Source organism: Salmo trutta, chromosome 20 (assembly GCF_901001165.1).
Source record: "Salmo trutta chromosome 20, fSalTru1.1, whole genome shotgun sequence".
Lineage (NCBI taxonomy): Eukaryota > Metazoa > Chordata > Actinopteri > Salmoniformes > Salmonidae > Salmo > Salmo trutta.
Genome location: NC_042976.1, coordinates 3,069,260 through 3,095,361, shown reverse-complemented (window position 1 = coordinate 3,095,361; position 26,102 = coordinate 3,069,260). Strand labels below are relative to the sequence as shown.

The following is a 26,102-nucleotide window of genomic DNA, read 5'->3' as shown; positions in this document are numbered from 1 at the left end:
ACGTTGGAAATACATATTTTCCAGGCATTGAAATCAGGTTCATTTTCGGTTCTGATTGCTTTTTGAAAATACTTTTACTGTACTGTAATGTACTGCACAGCATTCTGCTGTGCTCTGCTGCAATGGTTCTGAAACCACGCCCCCCCCCCCCTAGACAATGGTTCTGAAACCACGGGGGACCCCCCCAGATGTTTCACAATTTAGCTCAAGCTCTGAACTAGCTATTCAAGAGCTTAAGGATTAGTTGTGTTAGCGAATGTGGAACAGATCATTTACATGGAACTGTTTGGAGTCCACATGGAAAGGTTTGAGAACCAATAGTCAACTGTACTGTACATCTGTTCAAACTTGTGAAACATTGATGTCTACAATTGGTTCAGATTTGGTCCAGTCTGATCAGGTCCGATCCAAATCTAAACCAAACATAGACATACAGTACCAGTCAAAAGTAATTTGTATTGAAGTGGTGTGTTTTTTGGCGAGTCCCGTCTGTGGACATTGAAATCAAGACCGGAAGAGAATGACGTCCAGAAGACATCAGCAGGTCCCCTTAGTGGGAAGTAAAAATAAACTGGAAGGGGTCTGGGGGAACATTTCCAAATGCTCAGTCTTATTCAGTACCCTGAGTCACTTACAGGAACTGGTATGTGCTTAAAACAGCTGTTGATATTCACCTCCCTCACCTCCTTAAAAGGAGAATCTTGTTTTGCATATATGCAAATACCCATGTCTATGAAGTAATAGCCAGGGCCCGGTTTCCAAATAAAGATGGAACTCAAGCTTACACTTTTTATATTTATTGTAATTTTACCCCCTTTTTCGCCCCAATTTCGTGATATCCAATTGCAATCCAATTCCGATCTTGTCTCATCGCTGCAACTCCCCAAAGGGCTCGGGAGAGGTGAAGGTCGAGTCATGCATCCTCCGAAAAATGACCCCACAAACCTCTCTTCTTAACACCCGCCCGCTTAACCCGGAAGCCAGCTGCACCAATGTGTCGGAGGTAACTTTACTTTACCCCTACCTACACCTACAAATTACCTCGATTAACCGGTACCTGCGCACACTTTCTCATTACCGGTAACCCGTTTACATAACGTCATAATTTTATTGTGTTACTTTTTTTATTTTTTTTATTTTTTACTTTAGATTATTTAGTAAATATTTTCTTATCTCTATTTTCTTAAATCTGAATTGTTGGTTAAGGGCTTGTAAGTAAGCATATCACGGTAAGGTCTACACTTATTGTATTCAGCGGCTGTGACAAAGCAAATTTGATTTTATTTGAAACACTGTTCAACTGACAACCGCTGTCAGCCTGCAGGAGCCCGGCCCGCCACAAGGAGTCGCTAGAGCGCAAAGAACAAAGTAAAGTAAAGCTCCCTAACCCGGACGACGCTGGGCCAATTGTGCACCACCCTATGGGAACCCCGGTCACGGCCGTTTGTGACACAACCTCGGATCGAATCCCAGACTGTAGTGACGCCGCAACACACACTCGTACTTTGCAATTGCATTCGTACTTACAGATGGCATACAAGTTTGTTATTAATGTACATGAAAATTCCCATGTTCCAGAAGGCATTTCTGTCAACAACAAAACGCATTTTGATAAAAAAAATTCAAATGCCTCTCGTGTGAAGTAGTGACGTGTGACATACACCAAGTTTCCTGAAACAAGTCACAAATATATATGTTATTATATAATATAAAAAACTTGCTCTATCAAGCGTGATCATCTTGTCAGTTTAAAAGCAAAGCTTGCTTTCATATAATAAAAATGTAAAAAGCTTGAAAGTTAGTAGAATGGGATTAGTGTGGTGTGTGAAGAATCCAATACTTGAACTTGAATGTGGTACAAATCAAATTATTGTGGGGATCACCTCCTCTAAGAGTATGAATCAGGCTGTTTGAGAAGGTTTGAATCCTTAGCAACCTGCTTACACATAATTTGAAGTACAATAGACCAACATATCTACTGTAGTAGGTTAAAGCTGTGGTGCTGTAAAACCTTGGTAGAGCATGGGTGCAGTAGGCATTGTGGTGCTGTAAAACCTTGGTAGAGCATGGGTGCAGTAGGCATTGTGGTGCTGTAAAACCTTGGTAGAGCATGGGTGCAGTAGGCATTGTGGTGCTGTAAAACCTTGGTAGAGCATGGGTGCAGTAGGCATTGTGGTGCTGTAGAGCATGGGTGGTGTAGGCATTGTGGTGCTGTAGAGCATGGGTGGTGTAGGCATTGTGGTGCTGTAGAGCATGGGTGGTGTAGGCATTGTGGTGCTGTAGAGCATGGGTGCAGTAGGCATTGTGGTGCTGTAGAGCATGGGTGCAGTAGGCATTGTGGTGCTGTAGAGCATGGGTGGTGTAGGCATTGTGGTGCTCATGTGAATTTCCTTTCTTTTTCAACTTCAGACCAATGCCTACTTCTCACTTAAAACTTAGTTTTTTTTAAAATGTACATTATATGTGTACATGATCAATGTGGTCTACGGATTCCCTTTTAGACTACATAGGCCACTGTATGAGCACAGAAGAGAAAGTGTCCAACAGGAAATACGAAGTTGTAATGTATTTGAGTTTTAAAAAAGGCTTCTAAAGTTTGTAATTTCCAATCTGAAATGTCAGACTGGATTTGCCCTAACAAAAAAAATGTATCAACCCCTACCCAAATATCCATTAATTAGAATTCACTTATAATCCATTTCCTGTTGCTGCATGATTATTTTCCTTCTGCAGCAAACTGTCTCAAATTAAAATCCTACATCTTTAGGTTGACATTTAGTCCCACTCTGTGCCCAAGTCTCCAGTCAATTATCCTATCTCATCTTGTAATAAGTGTCTGGTGAACAGTTATTCCACATCCTGTTCCAAGAGGGTTTGAGTGAATAGTTATTCCACATCCTGTTCTAAAAGGGTTTGAGTGAATAGTTATTCAACATCCTGTTCTGAGAGGGTTTGAGTGAATAGTTATTCCACATCCTGTTCTCAGAGGGTTTGAGTGAATAGTTATTCCACATCCTGTTCTCAGAGGGTTTGAGTGAATAGTTATTCCACATCCTGTTCTAAGAGGGTTTGAGTAAATAGTGATTCCACATCCTGTTCTGAGAGGGTTTGAGTGAAAAGTTATTCCACATCCTGTTCTGAGAGGGTTTGAGTGAGTAGTTATTCCACATCCTGTTCTGAGAGGGTTTGAGTGAATAGTTATTCCACATCCTGTTCTGAGAGGGTTTGAGTGAATAGTTATTCGACATCCTGTTCTGAGAGGGTTTGAGTAAATAGTTATTCCACATCCTGTTCTAAGAGGGTTTGAGTGAATAGTTATTCCACATCCTGTTCTAAGAGGGTTTGAGTGAATAGTTATTCCACATCCTGTTCTGAGAGGGTTTGAGTGAGTAGTTATTCCACATCCTGTTCTGAGAGGGTTTGAGTGAATAGTTATTCCACATCCAGTTCTGAGAGGGTTTGAGTGAATAGTTATTCCACTTCCTGTTCTGAGAGGGTTTGAGTGAATTGTTATTCCACATCCTGTTCTGAGAGGGTTTGAGTGAATAGTTATTCCACATCCTGTTCTAAAAGGGTTTGAGTGAATAGTTATTCAACATCCTGTTCTGAGAGGGTTTGAGTGAATAGTTATTCCACATCCTGTTCTGAGAAGGTTTGAGTGAATAGTTATTCCACATCCTGTTCTGAGAGGGTTTGAGTGAATAGTTATTCCACATCCTGTTCTGAGAGGGTTTGAGTGAATAGTTATTCCACATCCTGTTCTGAGAAGGTTTGAGTGAATAGTTATTCCACATCCTGTTCTGAGAGGGTTTGAGTGAGTAGTTATTCAACATCCTGTTCTAAGAGGGTTTGAGTGAATAGTTATTCCACATCCTGTTCTGAGAGGGTTTGAGTGAGTAGTTATTCAACATCCTGTTCTAAGAGGGTTTGAGTGAATAGTTATTCCACATCCTGTTCTGAGAGGGTTTGAGTGAGTAGTTATTCAACATCCTGTTCTAAGAGGGTTTGAGTGAGTAGTTATTCCACTTCCTGTTCTGAGAGGGTTTGAGTGAGTAGTTATTCAACATCCTGTTCTAAGAGGGTTTGAGTGAATAGTTATTCCACATCCTGTTCTGAGAAGGTTTGAGTGAATAGTTATTCCACATCCTGTTCTGAGAGGGTTTGAGTGAGTAGTTATTCCACATCCTGTTCTGAGAGGGTTTGAGTGAATAGTTATTCCACATCCAGTTCTGAGAGGGTTTGAGTGAATAGTTATTCCACTTCCTGTTCTGAGAGGGTTTGAGTGAATTGTTATTCCACATCCTGTTCTGAGAGGGTTTTAGTGAATAGTTATTCCACATCCTGTTCTAAAAGGGTTTGAGTGAATAGTTATTCAACATCCTGTTCTGAGAGGGTTTGAGTGAATAGTTATTCCACATCCTGTTCTGAGAAGGTTTGAGTGAATAGTTATTCCACATCCTGTTCTGAGAGGGTTTGAGTGAATAGTTATTCCACATCCTGTTCTGAGAGGGTTTGAGTGAATAGTTATTCCGCATCCTGTTCTGAGAAGGTTTGAGTGGATAGTTATTCCACATCCTGTTCAGAGAGGGTTTGAGTGAGTAGTTATTCAACATCCTGTTCTAAGAGGGTTTGAGTGAATAGTTATTCCACATCCTGTTCTGAGAGGGTTTGAGTGAGTAGTTATTCAACATCCTGTTCTAAGAGGGTTTGAGTGAATAGTTATTCGACATCCTGTTCTGAGAGGGTTTGAGTGAGTAGTTATTCAACATCCTGTTCTAAGAGGGTTTGAGTGAGTAGTTATTCCACTTCCTGTTCTGAGAGGGTTTGAGTGAGTAGTTATTCAACATCCTGTTCTGAGAAGGTTTGAGTGAGTAGTTATTCCACATCCTGTTCTAAGAGGGTTTGAGTGAATAGTTATTCCACATCCTGTTCTGAGAAGGTTTGAGTGAGTAGTTATTCAACATCCTGTTCTGAGAAGGTTTGAGTGAGTAGTTATTCCACATCCTGTTCTAAGAGGGTTTGAGTGAGTAGTTATTCCACATCCTGTTCTAAGAGGGTTTGAGTGAGTAGTTATTCAACATCCTGTTCTAAAGGGTTTGATTGAGGCTAGCAGAGGACCGCTGTTGTGTTGTTGTATAGCCCCAATATCCCCCTTTTCTTCTCAGATCTAGTTCCCCTCGCACACACACACACACACACACACACACACACACACTCCTCTCCTCTGCTCTCCTCTCCAGGCTTTGTGTCTTCACGATTAATATTTGTGTTGCTCTGCGGTGCGTGTCGAACATATTAGATTCTCTTTCTCTCTGAACAGCCCTCTGAGGATCTACTGTGTTGATGAATAATACCAGCTTTAAAGACATCACAGCCATGCCCGTATCAATTCACTTCTCTAACTTCTGTTCCCCATTTGTTTGGAATGAATGTGTGCCGTGGGGAGAGAGAGAGGCAGCGGCAGAAAACGGAAAGAGAGAGAGAGGCAGAAAACAGAAAGAGAGGCAGAGGCAGAAGACGGAAAGAGAGAGAGAGGCAGAAAACAGAAAGAGAGGCAGAGGCAGAAGAAGGAGAGGCAGAAGACGGAGAGGCAGAGGCAGAGAGCGATGCAGAGAGAGATGCAGAGGCAGGCGGAGAGAGATGCAGAGGCAGGCGGAGAGAGAGGCAGAGGCAGGTGGAGAGAGAGAGACAGACAGGCAGAGAGAGAGAGAGAAACAGAGGCAGGCGGCAGAGAGAGACAGAGGGTTAGCAGAGGATGCGGGGCTTTGTCTGTCCTGAAACATGGTGTGTTTTTAGCACTGCTTCTCTACAGGGAATGAGTTTGGTCTGAATGTCTCACGTTATCTCTCTCATTCAGACTGTAGCGCTAGACGCTAGGCTTCTATTTAGCTTAAAACCCCAAGCTAACTATTTCACCAAGCAACAATGTCCTCCAACAAAGACCAATAGGAACTTGTCAGAGAGAGAAAGAGGAGAGGGACAATAAATGTGAAACTCTTTATTTAAGAACTAATTTTCCACTGTTGGAGGTGTGGACAGATGGGAGATGATCCTATGTTACTTGGTGGCCCATAGCTATGGTATGTGGTATATGGTATATTTATTTATTTATTTTATTTCACCTTTATTTAACCAGGTAGGCAAGTTGAGAACAAGTTCTCATTTACAATTGCGGCCTGGCCAAGACAAAGCAAAGCAGTTCGACACATACAACAACACAGAGTTACACATGGAGTAAAACAAACATACAGTCAATAATACAGTAGAAAAATAAGTCTATATACAATGTGAGCAAATGAGGTGAGATAAAACCTGTTGGGGCTAGGGGGCAGTATTTGCACGGCCGGATAAAAAACGTACCTGATTTAAACTGGTTACTACTCTTGCCCGGAAATGAGAATATGCATATAATTAGTAGATTTGGATAGAAAACACTCTAAAGTTTCTAAAACTGTTTGAATGGTGTCTGTGAGTATAACACAACTCATATGGCAGGCCAAAACCTGAGAAGATTCCATACAGGAAGTGCCCTGTCTGACAATTTCTTGTCCTTCTGTTGCATCTCTATCGAAAATCCAGCATCTCTGCTGTAACGTGACATTTTCTAAGGCTTCCATTGGCTCTCAGAAGGCGCCAGAAAGTGGAATGACGTGTCTCCTGTCTCTGGGCGAAGAACAGCAGGAGATTTTGTGGGTGGTCAGGCTGGGAACAGTGACACTGGAGATGCGCGTTCATGAGAATTCTCCATTTTTTTCTTTCAGCCTTTGAATGAATACAACGTCGCCCGGTTGGAATATTATCGCTATTTTACGAGAAAAATCGCATACATTTATTTGAAGCTGGTTTTTGATATAAATATGAACTTGATTGAACAAAACATGCATGTATTGTATACCATAATGTCCTAGGAGTGTCATCTGATGAAGATCATCAAAGGTTAGTGCTGCATTTAGCTGTGGTTTTGTTTTTTGTGACATACATGCTTGTTTTGAAAATGGGTTTGGGAAACGCTGGTATAGTGTCGTATAGTGTCACTGGGTCATGTAGTGAGCTGTACGGAGAGGAATTACATGCCTGCCATGAGATTTATTACATAAGGACTGGTAACACACACACACACACACACACACACACACACACACACACACACACACACACACACACACGTCTCTGTGTCTCATTAACCTCTTACGACACCAATCACATAGGGGGCAGTATTGTCACTTTCGGAAAAAATATGTGCCCATATTAAACTGCCTCCTACTCAAACTCAGAAGCTAGGATATGCATATTATTAGTAGATTTCGATAGAAAACACTCTGAAGTTTCTAAAACTGTTTGAAAAATGTCTGTGAGTATAACAGAACTCATATGGCAGGCAAAAACCTGACGAAAAATCTTACCAGGAAGTGGAAATCTGATGCGTGGACTCTTTTCAAGTCATTGCCTATCGAACACACACTGACTAAGTAATCATTGTGCACTTCCTAAGGCTTCCACTAGATGTCAACAGTCTTTAGAAAGTTGTTTGAGGCGTCTACGATGAACAGAGACCGAACGAGAAGCCTGGGAAGTTGTAGACCCAGGGAAGGACATCAGTTCATTGGCGCGCGTTCATGGCTCAGGGAATAAAGGGCCCGATTGATGGCTCAGGGAATAAAGGGCCCGATTGATGGCTCAGGGAATAAAGGGCCCGATTGATGGCTCAGAGAACAGGGAATAAAGGGCCAGGTTGATGGCTCAGGGAAAAAAGGGCCAGATTGATGAATCAGATAACAGGGAATAAAGGGCCAGATTGATGGCTCAGGGAACAGGGAATAAAGGGCCATATTGATGGCTCAGGGAACAGGGAATAAAGGGCCAGGTTGATGGCTCAGGGCACAGGGAATAAAGGGCCAGGTTGATGGCTCAGGGAATAAAGGGCCAGATTGATGGCTCTGGGAATAAAGGGCCCGATTGATGGCTCAGGGAATAAAGGGCCAGATTGATGGCTCAGGGAATAAAGGGCCAGATTGATGAATCAGATAACAGGGAATAAAGGGCCCGATTGATGGCTCACTTCACACCTCTTTCCTCCTCTCTCTCCTTGCTCTTTCCCTCCCTCCTCTCTCTCCTCTCTCTTTCCCTCCCTCCTCTCTCTCTCCTCGCTCTTTCCCTCCCTCCTCTCTCTCTCCACTCTCTTTCCCTCCCTCCTCTCTCTCTCTTTCTCTCTCTTTCTCTCCCTCCTCTCTCTCTTTCTCTCTCTTTCTCTCCCTCCTCTCTCATTCTCTCTGTTTCCCTCCCTCCTCTCTCTCTCTTTCCTCTTTCTTTCCCTCCCTCCTCTCTCTCTCTTTCCTCTCTCTTTCCCTCCCTCCTCTCTCTCAATCTCTCGCTTTCCCTCCCTCCCTCCCTCCCTCCCTCCCCCAGTGTTCATGCTAGGCTTTACTTCAGGTTCGTGAGGTTTCAGCAGTGAGGAGACCTTTACTTCCCGGTGTTAATTGGTTAATTAGTCAATACTTCATTCACCTACAATAAAGTAACGATCTCCAATATAATATAATACTGTGTGTGGTGTGTGTGTGTGTGTGTGTGTGTGTGTGTGTGTGTGTGTGTGTGTGTGTGTGTGTGTGTGTGTGTGTGTGTGTGTGTGTGTGTGTGTGTGCGCGCGCGTTAGAGCTGCCCTCCTCTTACCGAAGCGTTGTTTCTGTGATTACACGGTATTCCTGCAGATTCTTGTGTTATTATTTGGTCAACAGTAATATCTTATCTGCCTGTCCCTGATCTGCTGTGGGCGGTGCCACTCTCCCCACTGTGACACTGAGGAAGGAGAGATGTGTTCTGAGAAGCACTAGCAAACACCCTCCCCCCCAGAAAAGTATGTGTTAAAAACAACCCAATCTGGATTATTTGGTAACCCAGCCCTGGGTAAATATTGAACAGAATAAACACTGGGTTATTTTGACCCAGTCGGTTGGGCTGCGTGAATAATCCAATATGTTGGGTTGTCGGGTTAATTTAACCATCAGTTGACAGATGGAATTGTTTTAAGATGGTTATACTATGGACCACTTGGCTATTTGATTGAGAATGTTAGGACCACTTTAAGTACACATTTGGCCTTTACTACTATAGCCCAGAGAAACACATTTATAAATGGCAAAAAAATACTGTCAAAAAATTATATATCGTCAGAAACAAGGTTTGAAGCGTTTGTCCTTCCTGCCCTAACCCCCTCAGGGGGAAGGAATAGGCTAATAATGACATATGGAATTGTTTTAAGATGGTTATACTATGGATCACTTGGCTATTTGATTTAGAATTTCAGGACCACTTTAAGTACACATTTGGCATTTACTACTATAGCCCAGAGAAACACATTGAATAACACATAAAAAAATTGTAATAAAAAGACAGTCCAAAGCAAGTGTTGAAAGTGTCTGACCTAGATGATATAAGAAATCTAAGGAAACATATACACATATTTAACACTTATGTACACCTATTTAACCCCTTTTCTTTTGGATAGGCACAAAACTACCTTCATACTTCCATAAAATGTTTATAAACAAACACCGGTCACCTTCAGATGAGTCCAGTGACACTTGTGGGGGTTGTACAGGGACAAGGAGAACAGTTTGTAGCCCAACCAGAACAGACGCTACAAACTGAAGTTTGCACATCGACGGTACAGACTTCAGATGAGTCCTGTGGGAGGGTCGTAAGAGCAAAACGGAGACCACCATCGTGGTCGTGAGAGTCTCATCTTTCCAAACCGTTCAAAGTTTTTGTAAGACGACCGATTTTCGAGGATGTCTCACGGTCTGACAAACCACTGCTGTATCTCAGCCACCTTCCACCGCAGATGCGGAAGGCTGCCATAGGCCGATGGATTGAGACACAACCCATAATAACAAATACAAAAAAAGACCCAGATATCTTTAATGTACATAAGTAGAGTGGTGAAAGAGTACTCAACTGTCATACTGGAGGAAAAGTTAATTCTATACATCAAATTCCTCATATTAAGCAAACCGGACGGTGTCATTTTCTTGTTTTTATTTATTTACAGACATACAGGGGCACACCAACACTCAGATACCGTATTTGTGTTCAGTGAGTCCGCCAGATCAGAGGCAGTATGGATGACCATGTGGTCAATTGATAGTTGCGTCAATTGAACCATAACTCTGTCCTGCCTGAGCATTCGAAATGTAACGAGTACATTTTCAGGGAAAATTAATGGGTGTAAAATTGTTCTATTTTCTTTAGTGATGTAGTGGAGTAAAAGTTGTCAAAAATGTAAATAGTAAAGTACAGATACCACCAAGCTACCTAAGTTATTTGAAGTACTTAAAAGTACTTTGGTATAAAGTACACGTTGGTATAAAGGGTCGGGAGACAGGCGCAGGAATGTGTAATAGGCACAGGAATGTGCAGGAATGTGTAATAGTTTTTATTTATTTCTTTACCCAAATTACAGCGTGCCATGTAAAGGCACGGGGACGAAGACCAAACAAACACTATACATAACACAGGGTTGAGACCCAAACAAAAGAGCGAGGAGAACCTTGAATAAATACAAAACGGGACGAGACACAAAAAACACAAACCACACAATGATACAACACGGGACGAGACCCGTAATCCTCTGCACAATACAAGAAGCACGAAAAACAAGAAGGCACAGGTACTCACACGATCAACGGACATGGGAACAATAATCGACAGCCCAATGGAGAACCAAAGGGCACATTTATACAAATATAAATCAGTGAGAATACAGGGACCAGGTGTGGGTAATGACACAGTTCTGTTCCTAGAGGCCGGTGACATAGACCTCCGGAACTGGTGCACGGAATGAGCAACCGTACCGGAGGGACTCGTGACATACACCACTGCTTTCATACTGAGTCTTTTTTAATGTAATCCTTAGGCTATTTTCAGGAGGTGTGGCTTATTAGGGGCGTGGCTTTTAGATAGATATTTTTGGCCACCTGAGATTAATTGTCATTCCTGTTCATCATATTAAGTTTACAAACTGCAAATGCCATTTTTCCTTTAAATGTTAAACATTTTACATATTCGTCTAGGATATTAAGATTATTTATTTAATATTATAATCAGTTGGTATCTATCCCAACAATGGGATTTGCGTAGATTTTTTAGAGAACTAATACACTTCTGTCCCCCTGCTCAAGAAAGCACATATACATACCCGTCTGAAGTTTACCAATGAACATCTGAATGATTCAGAGGACAACTGGGTGAAAGTGTTGTGGTCAGATGAGACCAAAATGGAGCTTGGCATCAACTCAACTCGCCGTGTTTGGAGGAGGAGGAAAGCTGCCTGGAAACATTATGCTTTAGGGGTGTTTTTCTGCTCCATGCAAGATCTCACCTCGTGGAGTTGCAATGATCATGAGAACGGTGAGGAATCAGCCCAGAACTACACGGGAGGATCTTGTCAATGATCTCAAGGCAGCTGGGACCATAGTCACCAAGAAAACAATTGGTAACACACTACGTCGTGAAGGACTGAAATCCTGCAGCGCCCGCAAGGTCCCCCTGCTCAAGAATACATATACATGCCCGTCTGAAGTTTGCCAATGAACATCTGAATGACTCAGAGGACAACTGGTGAAAGTTTTGTGGTCAGATGAGACCAAAATGGAGCTCTTTGACGTCAACTCAACTCGCCGTGTTTGGAGGAGGAGGAATGCTGCCTATGACCCCAAGAACACCATCTCCACCGTCAAATATGGAGGTGGTAACATTATGCTTTGGGGGTGTTTTTCTGCTAAGGGGACCGGACAACTTCATCGCATCAAAGGGACGATGGACGGGGCCATGTACCGTCAAATCTTGGGTGAGAACCTCCTTCCCTCAGCCAGGGCATTGAAAATGGGTCGTGGATGGGTATTCCAGCATGACAATGACGCAAAACACAAGGCCAAGGCAACAAAGGAGTGGCTCAAGAAGAAGCACATTAAGGTCCTGGAGTGGCCTAGCCAGTCTCCAGACCTTAATCCCATAAAAAATCTGTGAAGGGAGCTGAAGGTTCGAATTGCCAAACGTCAGCCTCGCAACCTTAATGACTTGGAGAAGATCTGCAAAGAGGAGTGGGACAAAATTCCCTCCTGAGATGTGTGCAAACCTGGTGGCCAACTACAAGAAACGTCTGACCTCTGTGATTGCCAACAAGGGTTTTGCCACCAAGTACTAAGTCATGTTTTGCAGAGGGGTCAAATACATATTTCCCTCATTAAAATGCAAATCAATTTATAATATTTTTGACATGCGTTTTTCTGAATTTTTTGGTTGTTATTCTGTCTCTCACTGTTCAAATAAAGGCCTGGCTCACAGTCGGTGTTCCAATTTATCCTAATGGTTCTCGATGGGGTTGAGGTCAGGGCTCTGTGCAGGCCAGTCAAGTTCTTCCACACCGATCTCCACAAACCACTTCTGTATGGACCTCGCTTTGTGCACGGGGGCATTGTCATGCTGAAACAAGAAAAGGCCTTCCCCAAACCGTTGCCACTAAGTTGAAAGTACAGAATTGTCTCGAATGTTATTGTATGCTGTAGTGTTAAGATTTCCCTTCACTGGAACTAAGCCCGAAACATGAAAAACAGCCCCAGACCATTATTCCTCCTCCACCAAACTTTACAGTTGACACTATGCATTAGGGTTGGTAGCGTTCTCCTGGCATCCTCTAAACCCAGATTCGTCCGTCGGACTGTAAGATGGTAAAGTGTGATTTATCACTCCAGAGAACTTGTTTCCACTGCTCCAGAGTCCAATGGCGGTGGGCTTTACACCACTCCAGCCAACGCTTGGCATTGCACATGGTGATCTTAGGCTTGTGTGCAGGGCGGGAATTTGACGAACTGACTTGTTCGAACGGTGGCATCCTATGGCGGTGCCATGTTGAAAGTCACTGAGCTCTTCAGTAAGGTCATTCTACTGCCAATGTTTGTCTATAGAGATTGCATGGCTGTGTGCTCGATTTTATACACCTGTCAACAACGGGTGTGGCTGAAATAGCCGAATCCACTAATTGGAAGGGTTGTCCACATACTTTTGTATATATATGTGTGTGTGTGTGTGTGTGTGTGTGTGTGTGTGTGTGTGTGTGTGTGTGTGTGTGTGTGTGTGTGTGTGTGTTAACTGTATGTCTGTTTATACCATGCTATGTGTCTCTGCTTCAGATGATCTGTCAGATCAGAGTTTGGGACGGGACACCCCTGCCAAAGACAAGAAGAAAGAGCAGCAGCACAAAGGGAAAGGAAAGGAGAAAGAGAAGATAACAGAAGCTGTGGACGAGCCAGACAAGAAGACGATGAAGAAAGGATTTGGATTGAAGAGGTAAGAGAATAGCCATTTCCAACTATGTCCATTGATGTCTTAGTTAAGGGCTGACATGTCCATTGATGTCCATGTGTGTAGAAGCTTCCTCCGAACATTTGGTTGTTCTTCAGCACATCTGGTGGTTCCTCAGTACATCTGGTGGTTCCTCAGTACATCTGGTGGTTCCTCAGTACATCTGGTGGTTCCTCTGTACATCTGGTGGTTCCTCAGTACATCTGGTGGTTCCTCAGTACATCTGGTGGTTCCTCAGTACATCTGGTGGTTCCTCTGTACATCTGGTGGTTCCTCAGTACATCTGGTGGTTCCTCAGTACATCTGGTGGTTCCTCAGTACATCTGGTGGTTCCTCAGTACATCTGGTGGTTCCTCAGTGCATCTGGTTGTTCGTATAGCAATTGATAAATATACGGCAACTGATGAAAGAAGAGGTATTTTGATCTCAATGGGACTTCCTGGTTAGATAAAGGGACTTCCTGGTTAGATAAAGGGACTTCCTGGTTAGATAAAGGTTCAATAAAATGTATGTCCAGGGATGTACACTGGAGAGCCTTGTCCAGGGATGTACACTGGGGAGCCTTGTCCAGGGATGTGGACTGGGGAGCATTGTCCAGGGATGTGGACTGGGGAGCCTTGTCCAGGGATGTGGACTGGGGAGCCTTGTCCAGGGATGTGGACTGGGGAGCCTTGTCCAGGGATGTGGACTGGGGAGCCTTGTCCAGGGATGTGGACTGGGGAGCCTTGTCCAGGGATGAAGACTGGGGAGCCTTGTCCAGGGATGAAGACTGGAGAGCCTTGTCCAGGGATGAAGACTGGAGAGCCTTGTCCAGGGATGTAGACTGGAGAGCATTGTCCAGGGATGTGGACTGGGGAGCCTTGTACAGGGGTGTGGACTGGGGAGCCTTGTCCAGGGAGGTGGACTGGAGAGCCTTGTCCAGGGGTGTAGACTGGGGAGCCTTGTCCAGGGATGTACACTGGAGAGCCTTGTCCAGGGGTGTGGACTGGGGAGCCTTGTCCAGGGATGAAGACTGGAGAGCCTTGTCCAGGGGTGTAGACTGGGGAGCCTTGTCCAGGGATGAAGACTGGGGAGCCTTGTCCAGGGGTGTAGACTGGGGAGCCTTGTCCAGGGATGAAGACTGGGGAGCCTTGTCCAGGGGTGTAGACTGGGGAGCCTTGTCCAGGGGTGTAGACTGGGGAGCCTTGTCCAGGGGTGTAGACTGGGGAGCCTTGTCCAGGGATGAAGACTGGGGAGCCTTGTCCAGGGGTGTGGACTGGGGAGCCTTGTCCAGGGATGAAGACTGGGGAGCCTTGTCCAGGGGTGTAGACTGGAGAGCCTTGTCCAGGGGTGTAGACTGGGGAGCCTTGTCCAGGGGTGTAGACTGGGGAGCCTTGTCCAGGGATGAAGACTGGGGAGCCTTGTCCAGGGATGAAGACTGGGGAGCCTTGTCCAGGGATGAAGACTGGGGAGCCTTGTCCAGGGGTGTAGACTGGAGAGCCTTGTCCAGGGGTGTAGACTGGGGAGCCTTGTCCAGGGGTGTAGACTGGGGAGCCTTGTCCAGGGATGAAGACTGGGGAGCCTTGTCCAGGGATGAAGACTGGGGAGCCTTGTCCAGGGATGTGGACTGGGGAGCCTTGTCCAGGGATGAAGACTGGAGAGCCTTGTCCAGGGGTGAAGACTGGGGAGCCTTGTCCAGGGATGTGGACTAGGGAGCCTTGTCCAGGGGTGTAGACTGGGGAGCCTTGTCCAGGGATGTGGACTGGGGAGCCTTGTCCAGGGGTGAAGACTGGAGAGCCTTGTCCAGGGGTGTAGACTGGGGAGCCTTGTCCAGGGATGTGGACTGGGGAGCCTTGTCCAGGGATGTGGACTGGGGAGCCTTGTCCAGGGGTGTACACTGGGGAGCCTTGTCCAGGGGTGTGGACTGGGGAGCCTTGTCCAGGAATGTAGACTGGGGAGCCTTGTCCAGGGGTGTAGACTGGGGAGCCTTGTCCAGGGGTGTGGACTGGGGAGCCTTGTCCAGGAATGTAGACTGGGGAGCCTTGTCCAGGGGTGTGGACTGGGGAGCCTTGTCCAGGGATGATGACTGGAGAGCCTTGTCCAGGGATGTGGACTGGGGAGCCTTGTCCAGGGGTGTAGACTGGGGAGCCTTGTCCAGGGGTGTGGACTGGGGAGCCTTGTCCAGGAATGTAGACTGGGGAGCCTTGTCCAGGGGTGTGGACTGGGGAGCCTTGTCCAGGGGTGTAGACTGGGGAGCCTTGTCCAGGGGTGTGGACTGGAGAGCATTGTCCAGGGATGAAGACTGGGGAGCCTTGTCCAGGGGTGTGGACTGGGGAGCCTTGTCTAGGGATGTAGACTGGAGAGCCTTGTCCAGGGGTGTGGACTGGGGAGCCTTGTCCAGGGGTGTAGACTGGGGAGCCTTGTCCAGGGGTGTGGACTGGGGAGCCTTGTCCAGGGGTGTAGACTGGGGAGCCTTGTCCAGGGGTGTGGACTGGGGAGCCTTGTCCAGGAATGTAGACTGGGGAGCCTTGTCCAGGGTTGTGGACTGGGGAGCCTTGTCCAGGGATGAAGACTGGAGAGCCTTGTCCAGGGGTGTGGACTGGGGAGCCTTGTCCAGGGGTGTAGACTGGGGAGCCTTGTCCAGGGGTGTGGACTGGGGAGCCTTGTCCAGGAATGTAGACTGGGGAGCCTTGTCCAGGGGTGTGGACTGGGCAGCCTTGTCCAGGGGTGTAGACTGGGGAGCCTTGTCCAGGGGTGTGGACTGGGGAGCCTTGTCCGGGGATGTAGACTGGAGAGCCTTGTCCAGGGATGAAGACTGGGGAGCCTTGTCCAGGGATGTGGACTGGGGAGCCTTGTCCAGGGATGAAGACTGGGGAGCCTTGTCCAGGGGTGTGGACTGGGGAGCCTTGTCCGGGGATGTAGACTGGAGAGCCTTGTCCAGGGATGAAGACTGGGGAGCCTTGTCCAGGGATGTGGACTGGGGAGCCTTGTCCAGGGATGAAGACTGGGGAGCCTTGTCCAGGGGTGTGGACTGGGGAGCCTTGTCCAGGGATGTGGACTGGGGAGCCTTGTCCAGTGATGTGGACTGGGGAGCCTTGTCCAGGGATGTAGACTGGGGAGCCTTGTCCAGGGATGTGGACTGGGGAGCCTTGTCCAGGGGTGTGGACTGGGGAGCCTTGTCCAGGGATGTGGACTGGGGAGCCTTGTCCAGTGATGTGGACTGGGGAGCCTTGTCCAGGGATGTGGACTGGGGAGCCTTGTCCAGTGATGTGGACTGGGGAGCCTTGTCCAGTGATGTGGACTGGGGAGCCTTGTCCAGGGGTGTGGACTGGGGAGCATTGTCCAGGGATTTACACTGGAGAGCCTTGTCCAGGGATTTGGACTTGGGAGCCTTGTCCAGGGATGTGGACTTGGGAGCCTTGTCCAGTTATGTACACTGGAGAGCCTTGTCCAGGGATGTGGACTTGGGAGCCTTGTCCAGGGATGTGGACTGGGGAGCCTTGTCCAGGGATGTGGACTGGGGAGCCTTGTCCAGGGATGTAGACTGTAAAACCTTGCCTACTACATTTGTTTTGTTGCTATAGCTACAGTAGCGAGTATTTATGTAAAGCGGTTGATGTTAGCCTGATCCAAGATCTGTGTACAATGACCATAGGAGTTCACAAGACAGCACAAACAGATCTGGGACCACCAGGCGATGCTGATGTTGCTTAAAATAAAAATTGAAATTATGGTTCTTCTGACCATTGACTTTGACCTGGCATTGTGGTCATGGGATGTAAATAGTGTGATTGGATGAAGCCAAGGCATGCCTTGGGCATGTCCCCAGTCCTCAATGGGATGAAGTGAAAGCATGCCCTGGGCATGTCCCCAGTCCTCAATGGGATGAAGCCAAGGCATGCCCTGGGCATGTCCCCAGTCCTCAATGGGATGAAGCCAAGGCATGCCCTGGGCATGTCCCCAGTCCTCAATGGGATGAAGCCAAGGCATGCCCTGGGCATGTCCCCAGTCCTCAATGGGATGAAGCCAAGGCATGCCCTGGGCATGTCCCCAGTCCTGAATGGGATGAAGCCAAGGCATGCCCTGGGCATGTCCCCAGGCCTCAATGGGATGAAGCCAAGGCATGCCCTGGGCATGTCCCCAGTCCTCAATGGGATGAAGCCAAGGCATGCCCTGGGCATGTCCCCAGAACTCAATGGGATGAAGCCAAGGCATGCCCTGGGCATGTCCCCAGTCCTCAATGGGATGAAGCCAAGGCATGCCCTGGGCATGTCCCCAGTCCTCAATGGGATGAAGCCAAGGCATGCCCTGGGCATGTCCCCAGTCCTCAATGGGATGAAGCCAAGGCATGCCCTGGGCATGTCCCCAGTCCTCAATGGGATGAAGCCAAGGCATGCCCTGGGCATGTCCCCAGTCCTCAATGGGATGAAGCCAAGGCATGCCCTGGGCATGTCCCCAGTCCTCGATGGGATGAAACCAAGCAGACTGTGGCCGGTGTTAAATGAGGCACGCAGTGTGTGTGTGTGTGTGTGTGTGTGTGTGTGTGTGTGTGTGTGTGTGTGTGTGTGTGTGTGTGTGTGTGTGTGTGTCTCTGTGTGTGTGTGTGTGTGTGTCTCTGTGTGTGTGTGTCTGTCTGTGTGTCTCTGTGTGTGTGTGTGTGTGTGTGTGTGTGTGTGTGTGTGTGTGTGTGTGTGTGTGTGTGTGTGTGTGTGTGTGTGTGTGTGTGTGTGTGTGTGTGTGTTGACGGGTGTTAAACGGGTGCAGGCACCATGCCTCCCTCCATATGGCCCAGTCCTCTCTGTGTCACTGTGCCAGTCATCCTTGCAGCACTATATGGTGTCGGTGCCAGGACTTGGATGCGTCTCACACACACACACACACACACACACACACACACACACACACACACACACACACACACAGAGACACAGACAGACAGACAGACAGACAGACAGACAGACAGACAGACAGACAGACAGACAGACAGACAGACAGACAGACAGACAGACAAATGATCTCATTATCAAGCGTTGATTATTTGAATCAGCTGTGTAGTGCTAGGGCAACAACCAACATGTGCACCTCTTGGGGTCCCCAGGACCCAGTTTGGGAAACGCCAATGTAGAGCGTGATTGATTCTGGGAATCAGCCCCTGGGATAGATACCCAATCAGGATCCACCTGCACAACCAATTAACGTTTTCATTTGGCTAATTTGGCTACAGCTTTGCTGCTGGGCAGGACGGGCATGAAGCTGTGGGAGAGTTAGCACTGGTTGTAGCTTGGTCTGCTGGAGAGAGGAGAGGGAGAAAGACAGAGGATGGAGAGGAGAGAGAGAGAGAGGATAACAGGAAGGAATGGATAGACAGAGGAAGGAGAGGAGTGTCAGGGGAAGGTGAGGAGAGACAGAAAGGTAGAGGAGAGTCAGGAAGGGAAGGAGAGGAGAGACAGGGAGGGAAGGAGTGGAGAGGAGAGGAGAGTCAGGAAGGGAAGGAGAGGAGAGACAGGGAGGGAAGGAGTGGAGAGGAGAGGAGAGTCAGGAAGGGAAGGAGAGGAGAGTCAGGGAGGGAAGGAGAGGAGAGACAGGGAGGGAAGGAGTGGAGAGGAGAGGAGAGTCAGGAAGGGAAGGAGAGGAGAGGAGAGGAGAGTCAGGAAGGGAAGGAGAGGAGAGTCAGGGAGGGAAGGAGAGGAGAGGAGAGGAGAGTCAGGAAGGGAAGGAGAGGAGAGGAGAGTCAGGAAGGGAAGGGAAGGAGAGGAGAGTCAGGAAGGGAAGGAGAGGAGAGACAGGGAGGGAAGGAGAGGAGAGGAGAGGAGAGGAGAGGAGAGGAGAGTCAGGAAGGGAAGGGAAGGAGAGGAGAGTCAGGAAGGGAAGGAGAGGAGAGACAGGGAGGGAAGGAGAGGAGAGGAGAGGAGAGGAGAGGAGAGGAGAGGAGAGGAGAGGAGAGGAGTCAGGAAGGGAAGGGAAGGAGAGGAGAGACAGGGAGGGGAGGGAAGGAGAGGATAGGTGAGTCAGGAAGGGAAGGAGAGGAGAGGAGAGGAGAGGAGAGGAGAGGAGAGGAGAGGAGAGGAGAGGAGAGGAGAGAAGAGGAGAGGAGAGGAGAGTCAGGGAGGGAAGGAGAGGAGAGTCAGGGAGGGAAGGAGAGGAGAGACAGGGAGGGAAGGAGAGGAGAGGAGAGGAGAGGAGAGGAGAGGAGAGGAGAAGAAGGAGAGGAGAGGAGAGGAGAGTCAGGAACGGAAAGGAGAGGAGAGACAGGAAGGGAAGGAGTGGAGAGGAGAGTCAGGAAGGGAAGGAGAGACAGGGAGGGAAGGAGAGGAGAGGAGAGTCAGGGAGGGAAGGAGAGGAGAGACAGAGGAAGGAGAGAAGAAGTGAAGAGACAGTCTGTGAGACTGTAGAGACAGATAGAGACTCGTTGATGCAATGGCAGTTTATTTTTTTTGACATTTTTGTTTTTAGTTTGTGTAAAACTTTCTAACTATGTTCCCTCTCAGGGTCCCACTGTGGTTGCTAGTTAATCCCTTTTAGCGAGGCTGGCCGTGTCCGTTTGGCTGTCTGCCTGGTCCTGCCCTCTCCTCCTGGTTCTCCCTGGGGTCTCTGGGAGAGTGTTAGGGAGCGGTCTTTTGTAGATCCCACGCTGGCTGTCTGGACCTACTCATTAGAATATGAAGTGTTGTTCTGTATAGATAAGGCTTTATTACTGAACCCTAACTGTGGGTGACGGGCCTGAAAAGGGAAATGTCTGAGAAAAGCAGTTTTTTTATTTTTTTATTGTAGAGGTAATTAAGGGTAGACGGAGAGAGGGAGGGAGGGAGGGAGAGAGGGAGGGAAGCAGCAGGGATTAGGGAGGGGATCTGGATTAGTTTTGAAGATGTTACTGTCATGTCTACTACCATCATTTGAAAGTCTCCTGTTCTTCAGTTTAGTTCCAGACTATCGTCAAGAGAGTTAATGAGGCAGTTCTCACAACATATAGTTCTCTACAGTGTTTTACTGTGAATATATATATATATATATATATATAACATATAGTTGTCTACAGTGTTTTACTGTGGTAGTGACCTGACCCCTGCTCTCTGTTCCTGTGTTTCTCTAATGAGACTAGTGTCCATACCAGGTTCAGATTAGTATCTGATCAGCCTCAGAATATATATATATATACATATACATATATGTATATGTATATATATATATATATATACAGTACCAGTCAAAAGTTTGGACACCTACTCATTCCAGGGTTTTTCTTTTCTACATTGTAGATGAATAGATAATACGTCAAAACAATGAAATAACATATATGGAATCATGTAGTAAAGAAATTGTATATTTGAAATTCTTCCCTGATCTCTCTTTTGAAGAACATATCAAGACTGTTTCAAGCACAGCTTTTTTCCCATCTACGTAACATTGCAAAAATCAGAAACTTTCTGTCCAAAAATGATGCCGAAAAATGTATCATGCTTTTGTTACTTCTAGGTTGGACTACTGCAATGCTCTACTTCCGGCTACCCAGATAAAGCACTAAATAAACTTCAGTTAGTGCTAAACACAGCTGCTAGAATCTTGACTAGAACCAAAAAATGTGATCATATTACTCCAGTGCTAGCCTCCCTACACTGGCTTCCTGTTAAGGCAAGGGCTGATTTCAAGGTTTTATTGCTAACCTACAAAGCATTACATGGGCTTGCTCCTACCTATCTTTCCGATTTGGTCCTGCCGTACATACCTACACGTACGCTACGGTCACAAGACGCAGGCCTCCTAATTGTCCCTAGAATTTCTAAGCAAACAGCTGGAGGCAGGGCTTTCTCCTATAGAGCTCCATTTTTATGGAATGGTCTGCCTACCCATGTGAGAGACACAGACTTGGTCTCAACCTTTAAGTCTTTATTGAAGACTCATCTCTTCAGTAGGTCCTATGATTGAGTGTAGTCTGACCCAGGAGTGTGAAGGTGAACGGAAAAGCTCTGGAGCAACGAACCGCCCTTGCTGTCTCTGCCTGGCCAGTTCCCCTCTCTCCGCTGGGATTCTCTGCCTCTAACCCTATTACAGGGGCTGAGTCACTGGCTTACTTGGTGTTCTTCCATGCGGTGCATCACTTGAGTGGGTTGAGTCACTGACGTGGTCTTCCTGTCTGGGTTGGCTTCCCCCTTGGGTTGTGCCGTGGCGGCGATCTTTGTGGGCTATACTCGGCCTTGTCTCAGGATGGTAAGTTGGTGATTGAAGATATCCCTCTAGTGGTGTGGGGGCTGTGCTTTGACAAAGTGGGTGGGGTTATATCCTGCCTGTTTGGCCCTGTCCAGGGGTATCATCGGATGGGGCCACAGTGTCTCCTGACCCCTCCTGTCTCAGACTTCAGTATTTATGCTGCAGTAATTTATGTGTCGGGGGGCTGTTATATCTGGAGTATTTCTCCTGTCTTATCCGGTGTCCTGTGTGAATTTAAGTATGCTCTCTCTAATTCTCTCTTTCTCTCTTTCTTTCTTTCTTTCTTTCTTTCTCTCTCTCTCTCTCTCGGAGGACCTGAGCCCTAGGACCATGCCTCAGGACTACCTGGCATGATGACTCCTTGCTGTCCCCAGTCCACTTGGCCGTGCTGCTGCTCCAGTTTCAACTGTTCTGCCTGCGGCTATGGAACCCTGACCTGTTCACCGGACGTGCTACCTGTCCCAGACCTGCTGTTTTCAACTCTCTAGAGACAGCAGGATGGGTAGAGATACTCTCAACGATCGGCTATGAAAAGCCAACTGACACTTACTCTTGAGGTGCTGACTTGTTGCACCCTCGACAACCACTGTGATTATTATTATTTGACCCTGCTGGTCATTTATGAACATTTGAACATCTTGGCCATGTTCTGTTATAATCTCCACCCGGCACAGCCAGAAGAGGACTGGCCACCCCTCATAGCCTGGTTCCTCTCTAGGTTTCTTCCTAGGTTTTGGCCTTTCTAGGGAGTTTTGCCTAGCCACTGTGCTTCTACACCTGCATTACTTGCTGTTTGGGGTTTTAGGCTGGGTTTCTGTACAGCACTTTGAGATATCAGCTGATGTAAGAAGGGCTATATAAATACATTTGATTTGATTTGATTCAAAGTAACCACCCTTTGCCTCGATGACAGCTTTGCACACTCTTGGTATTCTCTCAACCAGCTTCATGAGATAGTTGCCTGGAATGCATTTCAATTAACAGGTGTGCCTTGTTAAAAGTTAATTTGCAGACTTTCTTTCCTTCTTAATGCGTTAGAGCCAATCAGTTGTGTTGTGAAAAGGTGGGGTGGTATACAGAAGATAGCCCTATTTGCTAAAATACCAAGTCCATATTATGGCAAGAACAGTTCAAATAAGCAAAGAGAAATGACAGTCCATCATTACTTTAAGACATGAAGATCTCTTTCTCTCCCACTCTCTCTCTATCTCTCTCTCTCTCCCCCCTTCTCTCACTCTCTCTTTCTCTCTTTCTCTTTCTCTTTATTAACTGGGAAGAAACCATGTCTGTCTGATGATTGTCTCTTTTTATACACCCTCACGCTTCTCTCTGCCTCTATCCCTCTGGTCTATTTGGCTCCTAATGCTGCTGAAATCACCTAGTTAGCAGTTAACACCTCCACTGGCTGGATGAGATACTGCTGGGACTGTCCTCACCACGGTGACAAAGGGAGGTTCTTCTTGATGACTGGCTGGGTCAGACAGTGGAGCTGTGCTCCAGAGGGCATCAGATGGGTTCTAGTGATTGACAACAGCAGCTATCTCAAATTGTGTTGTAGCTCTGAAAAGTGTGTCATGACAGATTCTCCATGGCAGTATTCTAGTGTTTTAACCCAGTTACTTACTACTGTGTTTATAACAGCCTTATAGTCTGTTAGACCAAGGATGGGCAACTTTGAAGTCATCATGAATGGCTGCATTTGGGTCACGGATGTGCGTACCCACATCTATAACCACACATGCAGTCAGAGCCGGCCCTAGCCTTTTGGGGGCCCTATGCAGTCAGAGCCAGTCCTAGCCTTTTGGGGGCCCTATGCAGTCAGAGCCGGCCCTAGCCTTTTGGGGGCCCTATGCAGTCAGAGCCGGCCCTAGTCTTTTGGGGGCCCTATGTAGTCAGAGCCGGCCCTAGCCTTTTGGGGGCCCTAAGAAACATTTTAGAGGCCTCCTCTTGACAGAGGAGAGAAAAAAAATTACATTTAAGAGTTCATTTCCTGCAATTCTACACATTTTGCTAAGGTGCGTAGAGAAAATGTAGCAGTTTTATAACTAATTTCATCTTATTCTAATTGTATTAAAATATGATTTATGTGACCGACCGGCTCAATTCGGTCTTATGTAACAAAATTTGAAGTTGTGTTTTTTTACATTGGATAAAAGTAGAGACTCAGAGCTACAAAATGGTGTATCAGACACTACAGTTGAGGAACAATGGGAAAGTAATTCTGCTTTGAAGGTTGATCAACTCACTTTTGAGAAAATGGCCTTTGAATGTTTTGGTAAACCTACTGGAGAGCCCTTCTTTGTCTACGCCCATTCAGCATCGTTCACACCCTCTTAATCTTTAGCCCCACCCGTTTCTTTAAGGGTTGATCCGAATGTACTAACAACAGCAGACAAGCACACAAGCTAACTTGATAGCTACTTCCAGAGCTATCAAGTGAGAGAGAACAGCCCACTGAACAGAGCTGGTGAGGCTGTTACTTTACCAAGAGCGTTAGTGACTTCAACTGTGTTGTTCGTTTGTAAATTCAGAGTGTTTCGCATTCATTACTCACTCAGTGGAAGTGATAGAACTAGGAATTACTATTACGTCGTCAGGAATGTATGTAGCTTCAGGGTTATTTAAGGAGCTGAATGGTCTATACACATTTGAGGTAGGCTGCCATTCAGCTGTACTGCTGTAAGGTAGGCTGCCATTCAGCTGTACTACTTTGAGGTAGGCTGCCATTCAGCTGTACTACTTTGAGGTAGGCTGCCATTCAGCTGTACTGCTTTGAGGTAGGCTGCCATTCAGTTGTACTACTTTGAGGTAGGCTGCCATTCAGCTGTACTACTTTGAGGTAGGCTGCCATTCAGCTGTACTGCTTTGAGGTAGGCTGCCATTCAGTTGTACTACTTTGAGGTAGGCTGCCATTCAGCTGTACTACCATATTATGTTTATGTTGTAGCTAGTTAGGTTATGTGTCTGTCCTCTGTACAGGTAAAGAGATGTGTGTGTTCGTGCGTGCGTTCGTCCGTCCGTCTGTGAGTGTGTAAGTCTCGTCCATGTGCGTGAAGGTGTAATTTAATGTTGACTTCCTTGTTTCGGTTGCAGGACACAGATGTTCTGTGGACTGACTTCCATCAGAAGTTGGTGGATAATGCTTTGATATCTATGGACACATATCTTGGACAGTTCCCTGATATTAAGGTATGATAATATCTTTGACAGTTCCCTGATCTTAAGGTAGTTTCCTCATCGTCGTGCTACCTTCCTGATGATTAGCTTCGATTCGTATACAGTATGCTGCCTATCAAACTGCTTTCATCACTTGTGTGTGATGAGGCGTGCTCTTCTTCTTCTTCAGTCTCGTATTGCAAAGCGTGACAGGAAGCTTGTGGACTACGACAGCGCCAGACACAACCACTCTTCTACCAATAAGGGGAAGAAAGGAAAGGACGGGGGCATCAAGATCACCAAGGTAACAGGACTTCTCCCAGCACTGGATATGTGGCCCTTTTAATTCTGCGTAATTCTGCAATTAATATCAATTTGTTGTCTCTGTATGCCAGTAATTTACACTGAACTAAATACGTGTATATCTGTTGAAAATACTGTCTCTCTCTCTCTCTCATTTCTCTTTCACTTTTGCTCTCTCTCTTTCTCTCCATCTCTTCATCTTTTCATCTCTTCCCACCTCTAGCCAGCATCTCTGTTGGAAAGGGCCACACCAGTTTGGGCTCAGGGCATCCTGTCAGCCCACAACATTGCTCAGAGTAACCTCTCCAGGAACCAGGTGGGTCCATCACCTCTCTCAGCCACCCTGTTGACTACTGCTGTCATTGGGACTCAACACTATTTTAGTCTGTAGACTGCCTACAATAGCTTTAGACCTTTAGAAAGAGCTTCCATTTTACACCGTTTCTTTCCCAGACACAAAACCTTTTTCTTCAGACAAGGGAGTTATGGTTTGCTATGTGTGACCGACCCGGCTCAAATCGCAAAAATTGAAATTGTGTTTTTGGATGAAAGTAGAGACTCAGAGCTACAAAATGGTGTATGATACACTACAGTTGAGGAACAATGGGAAAGTAATTCTGCTTTGAATGTTGATTAACGTGTAAACTCACTTTTGAGAAAATGGCCTTTGAATGTTTTGGTACCTACTGGAGAGCCCTTCTATGTCTACACCCATTCAGCATCATTCACACCCTCTTAATCTTTAGCCCCACCCGTTTCTTTAAGGGTTGATCTGAGCGTTCTGTCCTAACAGCAGTCAAGCACCTAAGCTAACTGGCTAACATTGGCTAACTTGCTAGTTACTTCCAGACACAAATGAGAGAACAGCTCACTGAACATTACTCGCCCTAGCAGAGCTAGTTAGGCTGTTATGTTATCCAGACTCCAGAGCGTTGGTGACTGCAACTGTGCTGTCAGTTCATCCGTTTGTAAATTCAGAGTGTTACGCATTCAGAGAGCACACTGGACGCTCTGGCCGATGAGTAGGGTTGATACGAATGTTCTGACCTCACAACGGCAGTCAAGCAACCAAGCTAATTGGCTAACATTGGGCTAGCTTG

The 26,102-nt window shown here is 46.6% G+C and overlaps 2 protein-coding genes across 2 annotated transcripts in view; both read left to right on the top strand.

Annotated features, from left to right (window-relative positions):
- Nucleotides 1–13,348, top strand: part of LOC115156267 (partitioning defective 3 homolog B-like) — a 73,680-nt gene extending 60,332 nt beyond the window's left edge. Inside the window, exon 4 of the mRNA XM_029703726.1 lies at nt 13,188–13,348. Within this exon, the coding sequence (XP_029559586.1) occupies nt 13,188–13,348 (161 nt within the window). The remainder of the gene's footprint in view (nt 1–13,187) is intronic.
- Nucleotides 13,349–24,477: 11,129 nt separating this feature from the next.
- The window catches only part of LOC115156266 (myc box-dependent-interacting protein 1-like), a 40,311-nt gene continuing 38,686 nt past the window's right edge, over nt 24,478–26,102 (top strand). The window contains exons 1-3 of the mRNA XM_029703725.1: nt 24,478–24,732; nt 24,890–25,003; nt 25,226–25,318. Of these exons, the coding sequence (XP_029559585.1) occupies nt 24,610–24,732; nt 24,890–25,003; nt 25,226–25,318 (330 nt within the window). The 5' untranslated portion in view covers nt 24,478–24,609. The remainder of the gene's footprint in view (nt 24,733–24,889; nt 25,004–25,225; nt 25,319–26,102) is intronic.